The 12510-nt window shown below is 40.7% G+C and overlaps 1 protein-coding gene across 1 annotated transcript in view; it reads right to left on the reverse strand.

Annotated features, from left to right (window-relative positions):
- Positions 1-12459, reverse strand: part of LOC107299782 (CLIP-associating protein 1-like) — a gene marked incomplete at its 3' end in the record, with an annotated part of 40777 nt that extends 28318 nt beyond the window's left edge. The window contains exon 1 of the mRNA XM_015829120.1: positions 11973-12459. Within this exon, the coding sequence (XP_015684606.1) occupies positions 11973-12167 (195 nt within the window). The remainder of the gene's footprint in view (positions 1-11972) is intronic.
- Between the last annotated feature and the right edge of the window lie 51 nt (positions 12460-12510).

Genomic DNA, 12510 nt, shown 5'->3' on the forward strand with positions numbered 1-12510 from the left:
TTTTTCCCTCCTTCCCTCTGTACACCCACATACAGACTTTTCAAAGGGATAGTTTCACAATATGGTGTATCTTAAATAGAAAATGAAATCAGGACCCCTGGCATTTTGGATTATTAAATCATCACTAATACAACGTCCTAAGGAAATAATTGCTTTTTTCAAATACGAACATTGCTGCTAGAAAATACAATAATTGTGAATCATGGAAGTAAATTGAAGAGGTTGCAAGCAAGAAATAGAAAATAAAAGATGGCTTTAACTGAATTATAAAGCAACAACGTAGAAAAGCTAACTTTCATTTAAAAAGATAACTTCTTGTGGCACCATATTGCTTTCTAAAGCTGTACTTGGGTTTTACTTTTCCAATTTGATTACTACTGTTTTTAACCTCCTTGGTTAAAAAGAAGAAAAACTAATGTCTTTCATTAAAAGCAAAACCCTGCATGCAATCTTTTTTTTTTTTAACATTTTTAATGGAACATAATTGGGAGTAAATCACATACATAGGTAGGCATCTGAAAGTAGACCAAAAGCGAATAAAATAAGAGGCATGGAAAATAAAATCCCTACTGCTGGAATCAAGACTTGTGCAAAAATTTCACAGTGGTGTACAAACTTGAGGAATGTTTCTGGAAAACCATCCGGAAAAAAATCTTTATCCTGACATTATCTTACAATAACAGGAGACAGGATTCTAATGAAGTTTAATGATTCATGAGTGATTTCAAGGTCACTGTGCAAGTCAGACATCAGGAAGCTAGACATATTACATGCTGAATTAACAAAATCTCGCTTTTTCTAATGTCGTGGCCCACAGGTTTCCAAATGGAGATAAGTAACCCATCTGTACCACTTTACCATTAAAAAGGTATTTATGGAGCAGTACCAGACAATATCATGTAATCCTCTCCCACATATGCTACAACACTAGAAGAGTATCAATAAAATGCAAGCTCTAATCAAAGAAAGATTATTTTTCCCTCGTGTATTGATAATGCCTGACAGGAATTCAGAAGCCAGAAAAATGGTTCTGCAATGCTAGCAAGAGCAAAAAAAATCCTTATTTACCTGAAAGGAAGACAAACCTGAATTTAAAATGACCTCTTCCTAAAAGAAACACTTAGATTAAATGCTTAATCAGAAGAACTCATTTCCTGCTTCTGCTATTTTCTCAGCACATCACAAAGAACCTTCTTATTTTAAAGATAAATTATCATTTAAGGGTGAAAAAAAACCTCTTTTCTTTTGGGGGTAAATATCAAATGTATTATAGGAATCAAAACAAATTTGATATATCTCCACAATTTTTACAAACTAGAGATAGATAGAATGTCAATCTTTCCCAATAGGGAATGCCACCCTGTTGTATGTCATTTTGTATGAATAAAATTTGATAACAGAGAGCAAACAGATCCAACACCCCCACCTGAAAAATGAATGCTTAATTTGCTAAGTTCTCATTATCTTGTCAGCAATCCTACCAAATATAGTATTTTTTTTTAAAAAAAATTCTAATTACCTTTGATCTGGCATCAAACAAGTTGAAATAAAAGTAGTCCTCAAAATTATAACCACAATTGGAATTGGAGTGTCTGCCACTTATGTGGGTTGCTAAGTGAGTCAAACACAATTTTATGACTTTTTTGCCATGGTTGTTAAGTGAACCATGTGGTTGTTAAGCAAACTGGCTCTGCTAGTCAGAAGCCTATTGGGAAGGTTGCAAATAGCAATCATGTGACACACACACCCCGGATGCTGCAATCGTTGTAAGAACCTGCCAGTGTGAAGTGCCCAAACTGCAATCATGTGACCATGGAGACACTGCTGTGGTCGTTAAGTATGAGGACTTATCAGAAATCATTTGTTTTTAATACTACCCTATCTTCAAACGGTTGCTAAGCAAATTGTTTTAAGTCGGGAACTATCTGTAAAATTTATGATGTAAGCTAGGTAAGAAGTCACTTACCCTGGAGCTAAAGGGTAATTTTTTAATAAACAAATGGGTTTTTTATTTTCCTTATTTAAATGTCAAACTAAAATTTGAAATTATATCATGGCTTCTAACATTTAAGCTTCGATTTTCCCCTTTCTCTTTTGTTGTATCCAAGGAGACGGTAGCTCATTCAGACTTTGCAGTTTTCATACACAGCTTGCTTGATCTCTGATATCTCCACTAGATAAAGGGAGGGGGGGAAGGGCTCCTAGATATATAGATCAAATGTAAGCAAGCTGGGGCTTTACAGATGTTTTAGACAACTTCTATCAGGCTTAGTCAGCATGGCCAGTGATCAGAGATGAAATGAATAGTAGTCCCAAACATCTGGACAGCATTAGGTTGTCTTTTTCTGCGATAGACAATATAAAATTATATAAGAATAATGATCTGCTTGGCATTAATCAGTGGAACAGCTTGCCTCCACAAGCTGTGCTTGGTGCTCCATCACTAGAGGTTTTTAAGAAGAGATTGGGCACCCGTTTTTCTGGAATCGTATAGAACAATGATGGCGAATGTTTTAGAGATCGAGTGCCCCAAAACCGCCCTGACCCACCCCGGCCCGCCCCTGCCACGCCCCCTCTACCCCTGCCCTCGCTCCGCCTGCTCCGCCCCACCCACCCGCAGGGCCACCCACCACTTCCACAGACTGCCAATCGCCCAGGCAGCCCTGCAGGGCCATGGCAGCCACACCCTCTGCCCGCACCCCGCAGCATCATCTGGGCGCGAGGGCGTGGGAGGGCAGAGTCTTGTCCCTGCTGCCATGTCCTTGGCTGTGCTGCTCCATGCGGGCCATTCCTGGGGGCTACTCTCCTCCGGGGGGCTGCGGGTAAGGAGGGGATCACAGGTGGAGGTGGGGCTGGGGCGATGGCGCACATGCCTACAGAGAGGGCGCTGAGTGCCACCTCTGGCATGCATGCCACAGGTTCGCCACCACTGCAATAGACCAAAGGCCTCCTTCACAAAGCCATGTTTATTTTTCTGACCCCTTAAGAGTTACTTCTGAATTCTGGAAATCAGCATTCTATTTCCCATATTAATTACAAGGACAAGAATCATACTGTCGGTCCAAACTCTCGAAAACAGTTGTTGTTGTATAAAAATATCATACTATTCCCTCACAAGAGATATTTATGTGTCAAATCTACAAAACTAAAAAGTTTTACGTGGAAGGTAACATTTCCCAGAAATTATATTGATTATATAGGAATAATAGTAGTATATAAAAAAAGTTTGTTTGGGATGAAGATGAGCAAGGAAATAAATTAAAATTCACATTATACTTGAAACTCAATTGGGGCTACAACTTTTGCAGAAAATAAATCAGGTAATAAGTGGGAAAAGGCTTTTTTCCTGTGACTCAAACAATTGAGAACATTGAGGTTTCTATCCCCTTTATCTTCTTCTATAAACAAAGATAAAGTCTTATAGTTCACCCACATACAGCTTCAGTACACTCATTAAAAATGGCAGATAAAGGTCACCGTCTACTGTTTGGGCACAAGGAACTTCTCTTTCTTTCATAACTTTCCCTGAGAAATGTACAGTCTGCAAGCTAAATATTCAGAACACGTTGCACCTGAATTTTGATCCTGTTACTATGGGGGCCCTTCAACAGTAGTGACTTCAGAGACCAGGCACAAGGACCGCTCGTTCAGCACCGCTGTAACTTCAAATGGTCACTGAATGAATGGCCATAACGCGAGGGCTACTTGTAATCCTTTTTTTAAAAAAAATAAAATCAACTCCACTATCACCATGTTTGCAAGCTTTTAGGACAGTGGTTCTCAACCTGTGGGTCGGGACCCCATTTGGGGTCAATCGACCATTTCACGGGGGTCGCCAAGCAAGGCTGTCCGCCATTTTTTTTGTCCGCCATTTTTCCCCCTTTTCCGGCGGGTGCCTTACCTCCCTTGGGCTGGGCCAGCTGGTGGTCGGCCTGCTCCGTCTCTGCTGCTTGCCAGCTAGCCTCGGCTGGCGCAGGGGGCGGAACCACGCATGTGCGGCGCTCCCGGGCAGGGAAAGTCCTCGACTTACGACCGGTTGGGTAGTCCTCGACTTACGACCGGTTTAGTCCTCGACTTACGACCGGTTTAGTCCTCGACTTACGACCGGTTTAGTCCTCGACTTACGACCAGTTGGGGTCGCGGCATTAAAAAGGTTGAGAACCACTGTTTTAGGACCAGTTGTTTTGAACAGTTGTCTACTTGGCTCCTGTGCTTGTTTTCCTGCATATTTGAAACTGTCAACAGGTAATTTCCCCATCCTGTCTCTCCTTCACACCCACCCCCTTCCATAAGCTGCTACTAAAAGGCATCCATGTTGCTGTCTATTGTTCTGCACTTCTTGCGAGATAAAGCATAACAGCCCACTTTCTTAAATAGCTCAATAAATTTGTAAGACCAGCTTCAAATTAATATTGGCTCTGACAGAGTCCAGCTGCTATAGCTCCACTTGAATGCCAATTACCCTCCCTGTGACACTCCTCATATTGATAATACCAGTCTAACCTCAGGAAGATTAAGTTACTGGATATTACAGATATAGCAAAGCAATAAACAAGTCAAAAAGTACAAAAAAGGGTGTGGAGTCACAGATTTCAGGCATCCCAAAGATATATATTCACCTTGGCAACTTCAGAAAACATTTGCCCCTTAAATAAAAATGTCAAAATGGTAGCATCATGATGGCACCCATCTACTGCCTAACTATTTCACATTAGTTCACAACAGAGCTGCCCCTGGTCTCGTATATAGAAAATGAAGAAAATTGAGGGTGGGGAAGGAAGCATTTAGTGAAAAACTTTTAATGGATTTAAACCGATTTGGGATTGTTGTTAGTGCTTTGTCCCAATCACAAACTGATGACGAGCAAGAGCAAAGGAACCATGCTGGTAAATGAGGGAGGCTGCTATATAAGAAACACACACACACACACACACACACACACACACACACATTGTTTCAGTGAAATGCATATGTTTGTCTTTTACTTTTTAAAGCAAGTACTGAGAAATTAGGTCAGGAACTCCTGGAAAAATTACACCAAATGCAAACTGCTCCAGCAAATTGTGCTTCATGCAAATGCACATAAAATCACAACAGCTGCATTAACATCTTCAGAGAAGTGCTACTTTAGATAGCTGTCTACACACTCACTTAGCATAGAGAGGCTTAAAAAAATCTTCCATAGGGGATAATTTTTCACTTAGAATGAGAATGAATTATAAATAGAGGTGCACTGTACTTAATAAAAGGCTGTGCAGACTCTACAGAAGTGTTTCAACACTGTTCCAACTTTATTTAAGGCGTTCTGACCTCAAAATCCCCATATTTCAACCTCAAAATAGAGGCCTTTCTACTTTGTAGGATCACTTCCACAGAGGTCAAGGCAGCTTATTTTGAATTAAAATTCAAAATATTCCATCTAGTACAGTGGTTCTCAACCTTCCTAATGCTGCGACCCTTTGATACAGTTCCTCATGTTGTGGTGACCCCCAACCATAAAATTATTTTCGTTGCTACTTCATAACTGTAATTTTGCAGCAACATTAATGGGGGAAACCAGATTCACTTAACAACCATGTTACTAATTTAATCTCTCTCTCCCTCTTTCTCTCTCTCTCCCTCTCTCTCTGTCTCCCTCTTTCTCTCTCCCTCTCTTTTTCTCTCTTTCCCCCATTTCTCTCTCCCTCTCTCCCTTTCTTTCTCTCCCTCTGTCTCCCTCTCTCCCTCTCTCCCCCATTTCTCTCTCCCTCTCTCCCTCTTTCTTTCTCTCTCCCTCTCTCTCCCTTTCTCCCTCTTTCTCTTTCTCTCTCTCCCTGTCACACTTTCTCTCTCTCCCTGTCTCTATTTCTCTTTCCCTCTTTCTTTCTCTCCCTCTCTCTATTTCTCTCTCCCTCTCTTCCTCTCAAAGATCCTTAAAGTCCTTAAAAATTATGCCTGGGTGGAAGACTTTTTCTTTTACAGATGCGGTGGGTTGGCAGACAAGTACTCAAAAAAAAAAAAGGAAAAAAAAGTGAGAATAGGCATCCAGTAGCTAGCTTGAAGTTTGAACGACTTCTTTCTCTTTCCACCGGCTTCTAGGAGCAAAAGACATCCAGCACTGCAACCAGGCGCCCTGGACTGGCCATTCCAGGGCTTCCTGCACCGGCTGACTTAGTTGTCTGCAACCTCCTGTTGTCGCTTGAGGGGGGGAAGGGACACGGGCGGGAGAGATTCCTTCTTTCTCATCCGAGGAGGGAAGTTATGTCGGACCGTTGACTCTGTGTCGAGCCCCGTGGGCCCGACATTCGTGGGGCAGGCGGGAACCCGCCCGCCGAGCCGCCACTTCCCCCTCGCCCTCCACGCCGGCCAGCTCTGTAGCCAGACCTCCCAGCTGACAAGTGCGCATTCAGGGGGTCGCCAGCTGACGGACGCAGAAGATCGGCGCTACGGCGGCCTCCCAGCCACCCGCTTCTTCAGCTGGAGCAATTGCCAGGGCTTGCATGGTCGCTGGCAGCAGGGAGCGTGTCAGCGGCCATTGGGGCCACGCCAGCGGTTGTGCCACGGAGGCTTGAGGCGCGGGACGCGGTGCGCAGCAGTGCCGTGGGAGGCGGCAGGACAGGAGGGAGGGGTTATCTGCATCCTGCCAGCTGAACTCTGGAAGCCTGCCTGAATGAAGAATTTTAGGGGGAGTTGAAAGCGAGACAGGTTCCTAAGACCATCGGAAATATGTGTTTTCCGATGGTCTTAGGCGAACCCTGTGAAAGGGTCGTTCGACCCCCAAAGGGGTCACGACCCACAGCTTGAGAACCGCTGATCTAGTAGGTTTGTTTGCCATTCCATTTTTAATGAACCCATGTAATTTTTGCATCTGTATAAATTTGTATTTCTAATCTGAAGTCTAGCATAACTTTGAATCACCCATCATTTGTTTTATGACTGTGTTTATGACACATCATAGCTTGCCGAGCTGCATCAACACAGCTACTCTGCTTTGTCAATTATGATTTATGCCCTAGCTTTAATGTGAATCAAATCATGCAGATGATCAGAAAAGCAGTGGTTAAAACAAAACATGACCTAGCACAATGTTTAAATGTAATTAAGATTGAGGACTGCAGATCAACAGTAATACATGTTTTTTTAGGATAATTATCATCACAATATTATATCAACTGAAATCAGAATGTGTGCATTACTTCTGCACACAGTTTCCTTCTTCCTCCGTACTTCACAATTAAAAAGTTATAACAACTTGTTTTCTCAGGAAAAAAAAACCTATGAGAAGAGATAAAACACTGCCTGTTTCCTATTATTGCTTCTAACAACGTTCTGCTAATTTCGTCCACCGGACTTCCACAGAATGAAAAGCCTGCTTCAGAAAGTAGACTTCTTAAAGTGCCAACTGATTGTTATCAGCTTGTTATTTTAATAGACCCTGCACTTTAAAATAAGCTTGAACCATCTGCTCCTTTCTCTAGTTATAGAAGGCAGAATCAACCTCCAGCAATGCACAAGAATATAGAATGCAATCTTTGTTTACTTAACTCTGCTTTTCATGCAACTCTTGCTGCCAAGAGTCTTTAGAAGCCTCTCCAAAGAACAAAACCAGCATCAGACTCCACAATTGCATGGTGCAGGCGGGTTTTTTTCTTCCCACCTGATGCAGCCTGTCGAAGGCAGTTTTGCAATTGTACATTTTTACAGACATGAAGGAATGAATGTGTGGCTCCTAACACAATCACCCTTAGCAATAAAGGCACAACTACGTGTTTGAATGCCCTGCAAAAAGTCATTTATAGCAAACTAGTAGGTAAGATGCCAAGCTAAAAACCAGGAGACTGTGAGTTCTAGTTCCACCTTCAGATATGAAAGCAGCTGGGTGACTTTGGGTCAGTTACTCTCCTGCAGCCCAACACACATCGCAGGATGTTGTTGTGGGTAAACAGGAGGAAGGAGCATTAGATAGGTCTGCCACCCTAAATTATTTATAAAACTGATAAAAAAATAGAAGAATTAAATATAGAAATGTGTATGATATTTTCAAAGGTTTTGCTCTAAACATCTATAAGATGCAATGTACTTTCCAAAGACCTCGTCCTACTCTTCTGCATTTGCTTTTGCAGCCACAGCTTGTGGCCGGACACTATTATTCTAAGGAATTCAAAACTTTTTTTTCCCCTTTGTATCAGACAAGGGACATTTTACCATATAGACTCACAGTTAAACTGACCCTTGATTTTTTAATCAAAATTGCATGAAAAATGTGCCACCCACAAACAGGCCAAACCATATTTTTCATTGTATTTTGGTTAAAAAAAATTGAGTCTGTTTATCCACTCTTGGAGTGTATACAGTATTTCCTTACATTGTATGCATTAGTTGTAAAAATACAACTTGATTTCTTAAAGGAAGTACTTTTTCATTATATTTTTCTAACAATTGTTTTTCAGAAAGCAGTTTGTGACAATGGAAATGAAAGATATATAGACATGGTTTTTGTGTTCAAAATACAAGATTGGAATATTTTTTTCCCCAGCAACATCCACCTTGTTTTGTGTCAGTTTTCACTCTCACTGTACAGGTTAAGACAACTTTCCCGATCCTTACAATCTTTACCCACATCCAAGATTCAGAATGCTACAATTCAAACCCTCTTAGGGGACAGTAGATTAGCGAAGGCCACAGTAAGGTATCTATAACCAGTAGTACGTCCGTAACACTTTTGAACCTTTGGGATTTCACTTACTTAAAATACAGTGTCTTTATCCATAAGATAAATGATGTAATCTTTTTGTTGTGGGATAAACTAACTTATCTGCATTATAAAGGAGTTGCATCTTCATAACGCTAATTTACAGCACTGTTGATTCCATGAAAAAAATATGTGTTTAACAACTGTAGCATTTGCCACAAAGAATTTGATAACTGAGTAGTTATAAATAGGGCCCATATGGCAGTGACCAATGCTTAAAGATCCCATGCTGTTATCGTTCCAGGGAAAGAACCGTGTGCTTCAGATGGACCTAAAGCTACAGTACTTTTTTTTTTTTTCCCTTGCTGTGACAGTCTTCTTGAAATTCTATTAGGGCTATTATACAACTGCTGGGCCCCCTGCTTTTCAACTCTCCTTAAATGCTCATTTTCATCTCAAATATCAGCAGGGGAGATTCAGCTAAGAGGACTGTCACTTTATTTATTTATAAGGACATTTGTAGTCTGGGATTGTGAGACAGATACACCAAACTCATCGCAAATTTGTAACAATAGAAGTGGTTTCATTTGGCATTGCTTATGATATGCATAAAATTCAAAAGCTGGTGTTTAGGTGCTGAATTAACATTAAAAGATGATCAGCAGTACTAGGTAGGTGTGGTTAAAATGTAGAAAGTCCTTGATTGAGTTTCAACATCTTTCTTTTTCTTTTCTTTTCTTTTTTAAATAAAATCAGTTTGGGATGGGAATAGCTACCTAAAACTGTAGATGCTGTTCCCAGGAAAGAGATACAAGACTAGATAAAATACGAGTCTGACTCAACGGCTTTTATGACAATTTAATGATGCTAACAGAGCAACTGCAAAATATTATAAGTATGACAAATATCAGGTTTAAGTTTCAAAACAGCCAAGCCCAAGTCTTAGTGCCAGACAGAATTATTTAATATGGTTTGTTCCAGGTGTCTGGCCAAAATTCCAATTTGAGAAGAAACTATTCATTTCATGCTGCCATAAAGAGAACCTTTATAAGAAGGCGAGAAGGAGAGGGAGAGGAACTTTATTGTCACTTTTTCTGTGAATAAAGAGGCTACATCTGATAATTCGGTAACCAAAGCTAGATTCAGGATTATAGAACTAAAAGGGACCCTGATCATTCAGTTTGACTTCATGGTCAGCATCCAAGTCCAAACTAAAGCTGAAGACACATGGCTGTTTATTTTCTGCTTGGGCATGCATAGTGCATGAAGACCCACCAACACCAGTTCTTCTGTCAAACTCTCATTGTGAAGTAGTTTTCCTAACCCTCCATTAGTATCTGCCTTCTTATATCTTAACTTCATCACTCTGCAACAAAAGAGAGCCAGATTGACTTTTTATAAGACAACCTTTCAAATCTCTCTCATATTCCCCTGCCATTAACTTTTCTCAACACTAAATATACTCAGTTCCTTTCACCTGTCTTCATATGACTTAGTTTCTAGATCCTAATCAACTGTTCAAATTCTGACCCCAAATTGCCCCTCTACTGGCGTTCACGTCATAGAACAAGTCAGTCCTGATGCTTTGTGTTTATATCACTTTTAATGCATATAGAACGCAACAAGAATAGGAATAAATTGTATAATGAAATCCATTTAAGTGGTGGGCTAGTACTCAGTTATTTCACAGAGATAAAGCAGGCTCCATATATATTGACATTCTCCAGAAATTTTTTATAACAGGTATGAGAAACATGTGGTTCTGCAGATTTGCATAAATACAATATTCACCGGCACCAGACAGTATGAACAATAAGTGATGCTGGGAATTACAAATCAGTTAATATCTGGGAAATTGCAGATTCTCCTGAAAAGGATCTAAGGACCCCCATCACCCACAGTTGTGTGTCACTCGGGTAATACTTAGCCTGATATTTATACCATACAATGCAAAATCTATCTGTTCTATCAAAATTATGAATCCTTGATGTCAGACATTGTCTGACTAGTAACAGAATAAATTCTTCCCTATTTTGACTTTTTCAAAATGATTCCTATTATCCTATAACCTTTCCCTGTGGAAAAATATTTATCAAAGTTATTGTATGCTACAGGAAATGCTATTACAGTCTCTCCTCCTGTAACCAGCAATAGGACTTAATTGATTACCCTAATTCGAACCCTATTAAGATTATTGTTTGTAGCAACCAATAAAGTTAGAAGAGAAGGAAGGAAAACATACAGCATAATTACTTAAAAAAGAAGCATAGGAGGTAAAACACAAGATTAACTTTTGAAGAACAGCCCAATGTCTTTTAAAATATAACATTTTAATCTTACATACATACTCTTTTTATGCAAATGGTCTCTTGGCAAAAAAAAAATGGCAGTTACTATTTTGATCCTCTACTTAATTCATTAGATTTATAGCCAAATTTCTTCTAGGCGTCAGCATGAAAAGTGCTTCTTCCTCCAACTGTTCCTACCACAACAATACTGATTAAAGTCAGTCAATTAGCCTCCATGACTTTGTAAGAAGTTGAACCTGCATCCCCAATCCTGAATAGGGAAACACACACACACACTATCAGTGATGGCGAAGCTTTTAGAGATCGAGTGCCCAAACTGCAACCCAAAACCCACTTATGCATCGTCGGGTGCCAGGTGGGTGTGGCCCATTGGCTGGGTGTGGCCCATTGGCTGGGTGTGGCTGCGGTGGTAATGACAGACTGGGTGGGACTAAAAAGTTCAATCAATCAATTCCAACTTTGCAAGATCTTTTTTTTTCCCGTGAGAAGTTGAAATTGACTGATTGAACCTTTTTTTTTTTTTTTTGGCACACGGCAGCGGAGGCCTAAAGCGAAAAGCTTTTATAAAACCCAGCTGAAGGCCTAGGACTGGGGCGACGGCACGCGTGCCCACAGAGAGGCCTCTGAGTGCCGCCTCTGGCACCCGTGCCATAGGTTCGCCACCACTGCACTATATTTTATCTGTTCAGCTTGGCTCACCATCCCAAGCACCCAGCAAAGAAAACCAATAACTTGTCAAATTCAATTACATGGTTCCTTTTTTTATTTTCATTGGAAAGTGCCTATGCCTACAAGTTGGTGTGAGTGTTGATAAGAACAAAGGGGACGGGGAGGAAATGCCACAAATGAAGGCTTATCATGGATCAGTAAGAAATGTGCTGGGCCTCCAGGGATTTGCAATGTGAACTCATTGTTCCAAAACTGACTGAAGAACCTGTGCAAATACAAAAGATCTCCCCCTTCACACTCCTGTCTCTGCAAATCAAGCTTACCTTATAATTGCTGGAATTTACCCACGAGGTAGCAAGACCATCAACCATTTTATCCAGCATGGTCTGATCATGTTCAAGGTCAGCAGATTTCTGTCTATCTGAGAAATAATCTATCAGTTCTTGGCCAACCTGAAGTCGTTTCCCAACATCTTTCTGCAGGACCTGCATCAAGCAGGACTCCATTGTGGGTTCCATAATGTTCTAGAAAGAGGGCAGAGGCAGAAGAGAAACTAGAGGGCGGTAGGTTTGAAAAGTCCTCCTGCAGATATTATCCTTGAGGTCGCCTCTTTGTTTGAAGAAGGTTACCAAGGTCCTGGATTTCAAAGATGTGATTCTGGGAATGACAACAATGCACCATGTGTGTCTAAAGAGCAGCTGGCAGGTTATTAAAAGTTCAATTCAAATAACTAGTAATAGATAAATAAAGCAGAAAGCAGACCAGCTAGGCTGTAGGACCAGGTTTGTGATGGTTTCCAAATCAGCAGTCCATCCTGAAAGAAATTTTAAAAAGGCAAAAGTTAGTGGCGAATATTGAGCA

The sequence above is a fragment of the Protobothrops mucrosquamatus genome, unplaced genomic scaffold (genome assembly GCF_001527695.2).
Source record: "Protobothrops mucrosquamatus isolate PMUCROS unplaced genomic scaffold, P.Mucros_1.0 scaffold5455, whole genome shotgun sequence".
In the NCBI taxonomy this organism is placed as follows: Eukaryota; Metazoa; Chordata; class Lepidosauria; order Squamata; family Viperidae; genus Protobothrops; species Protobothrops mucrosquamatus.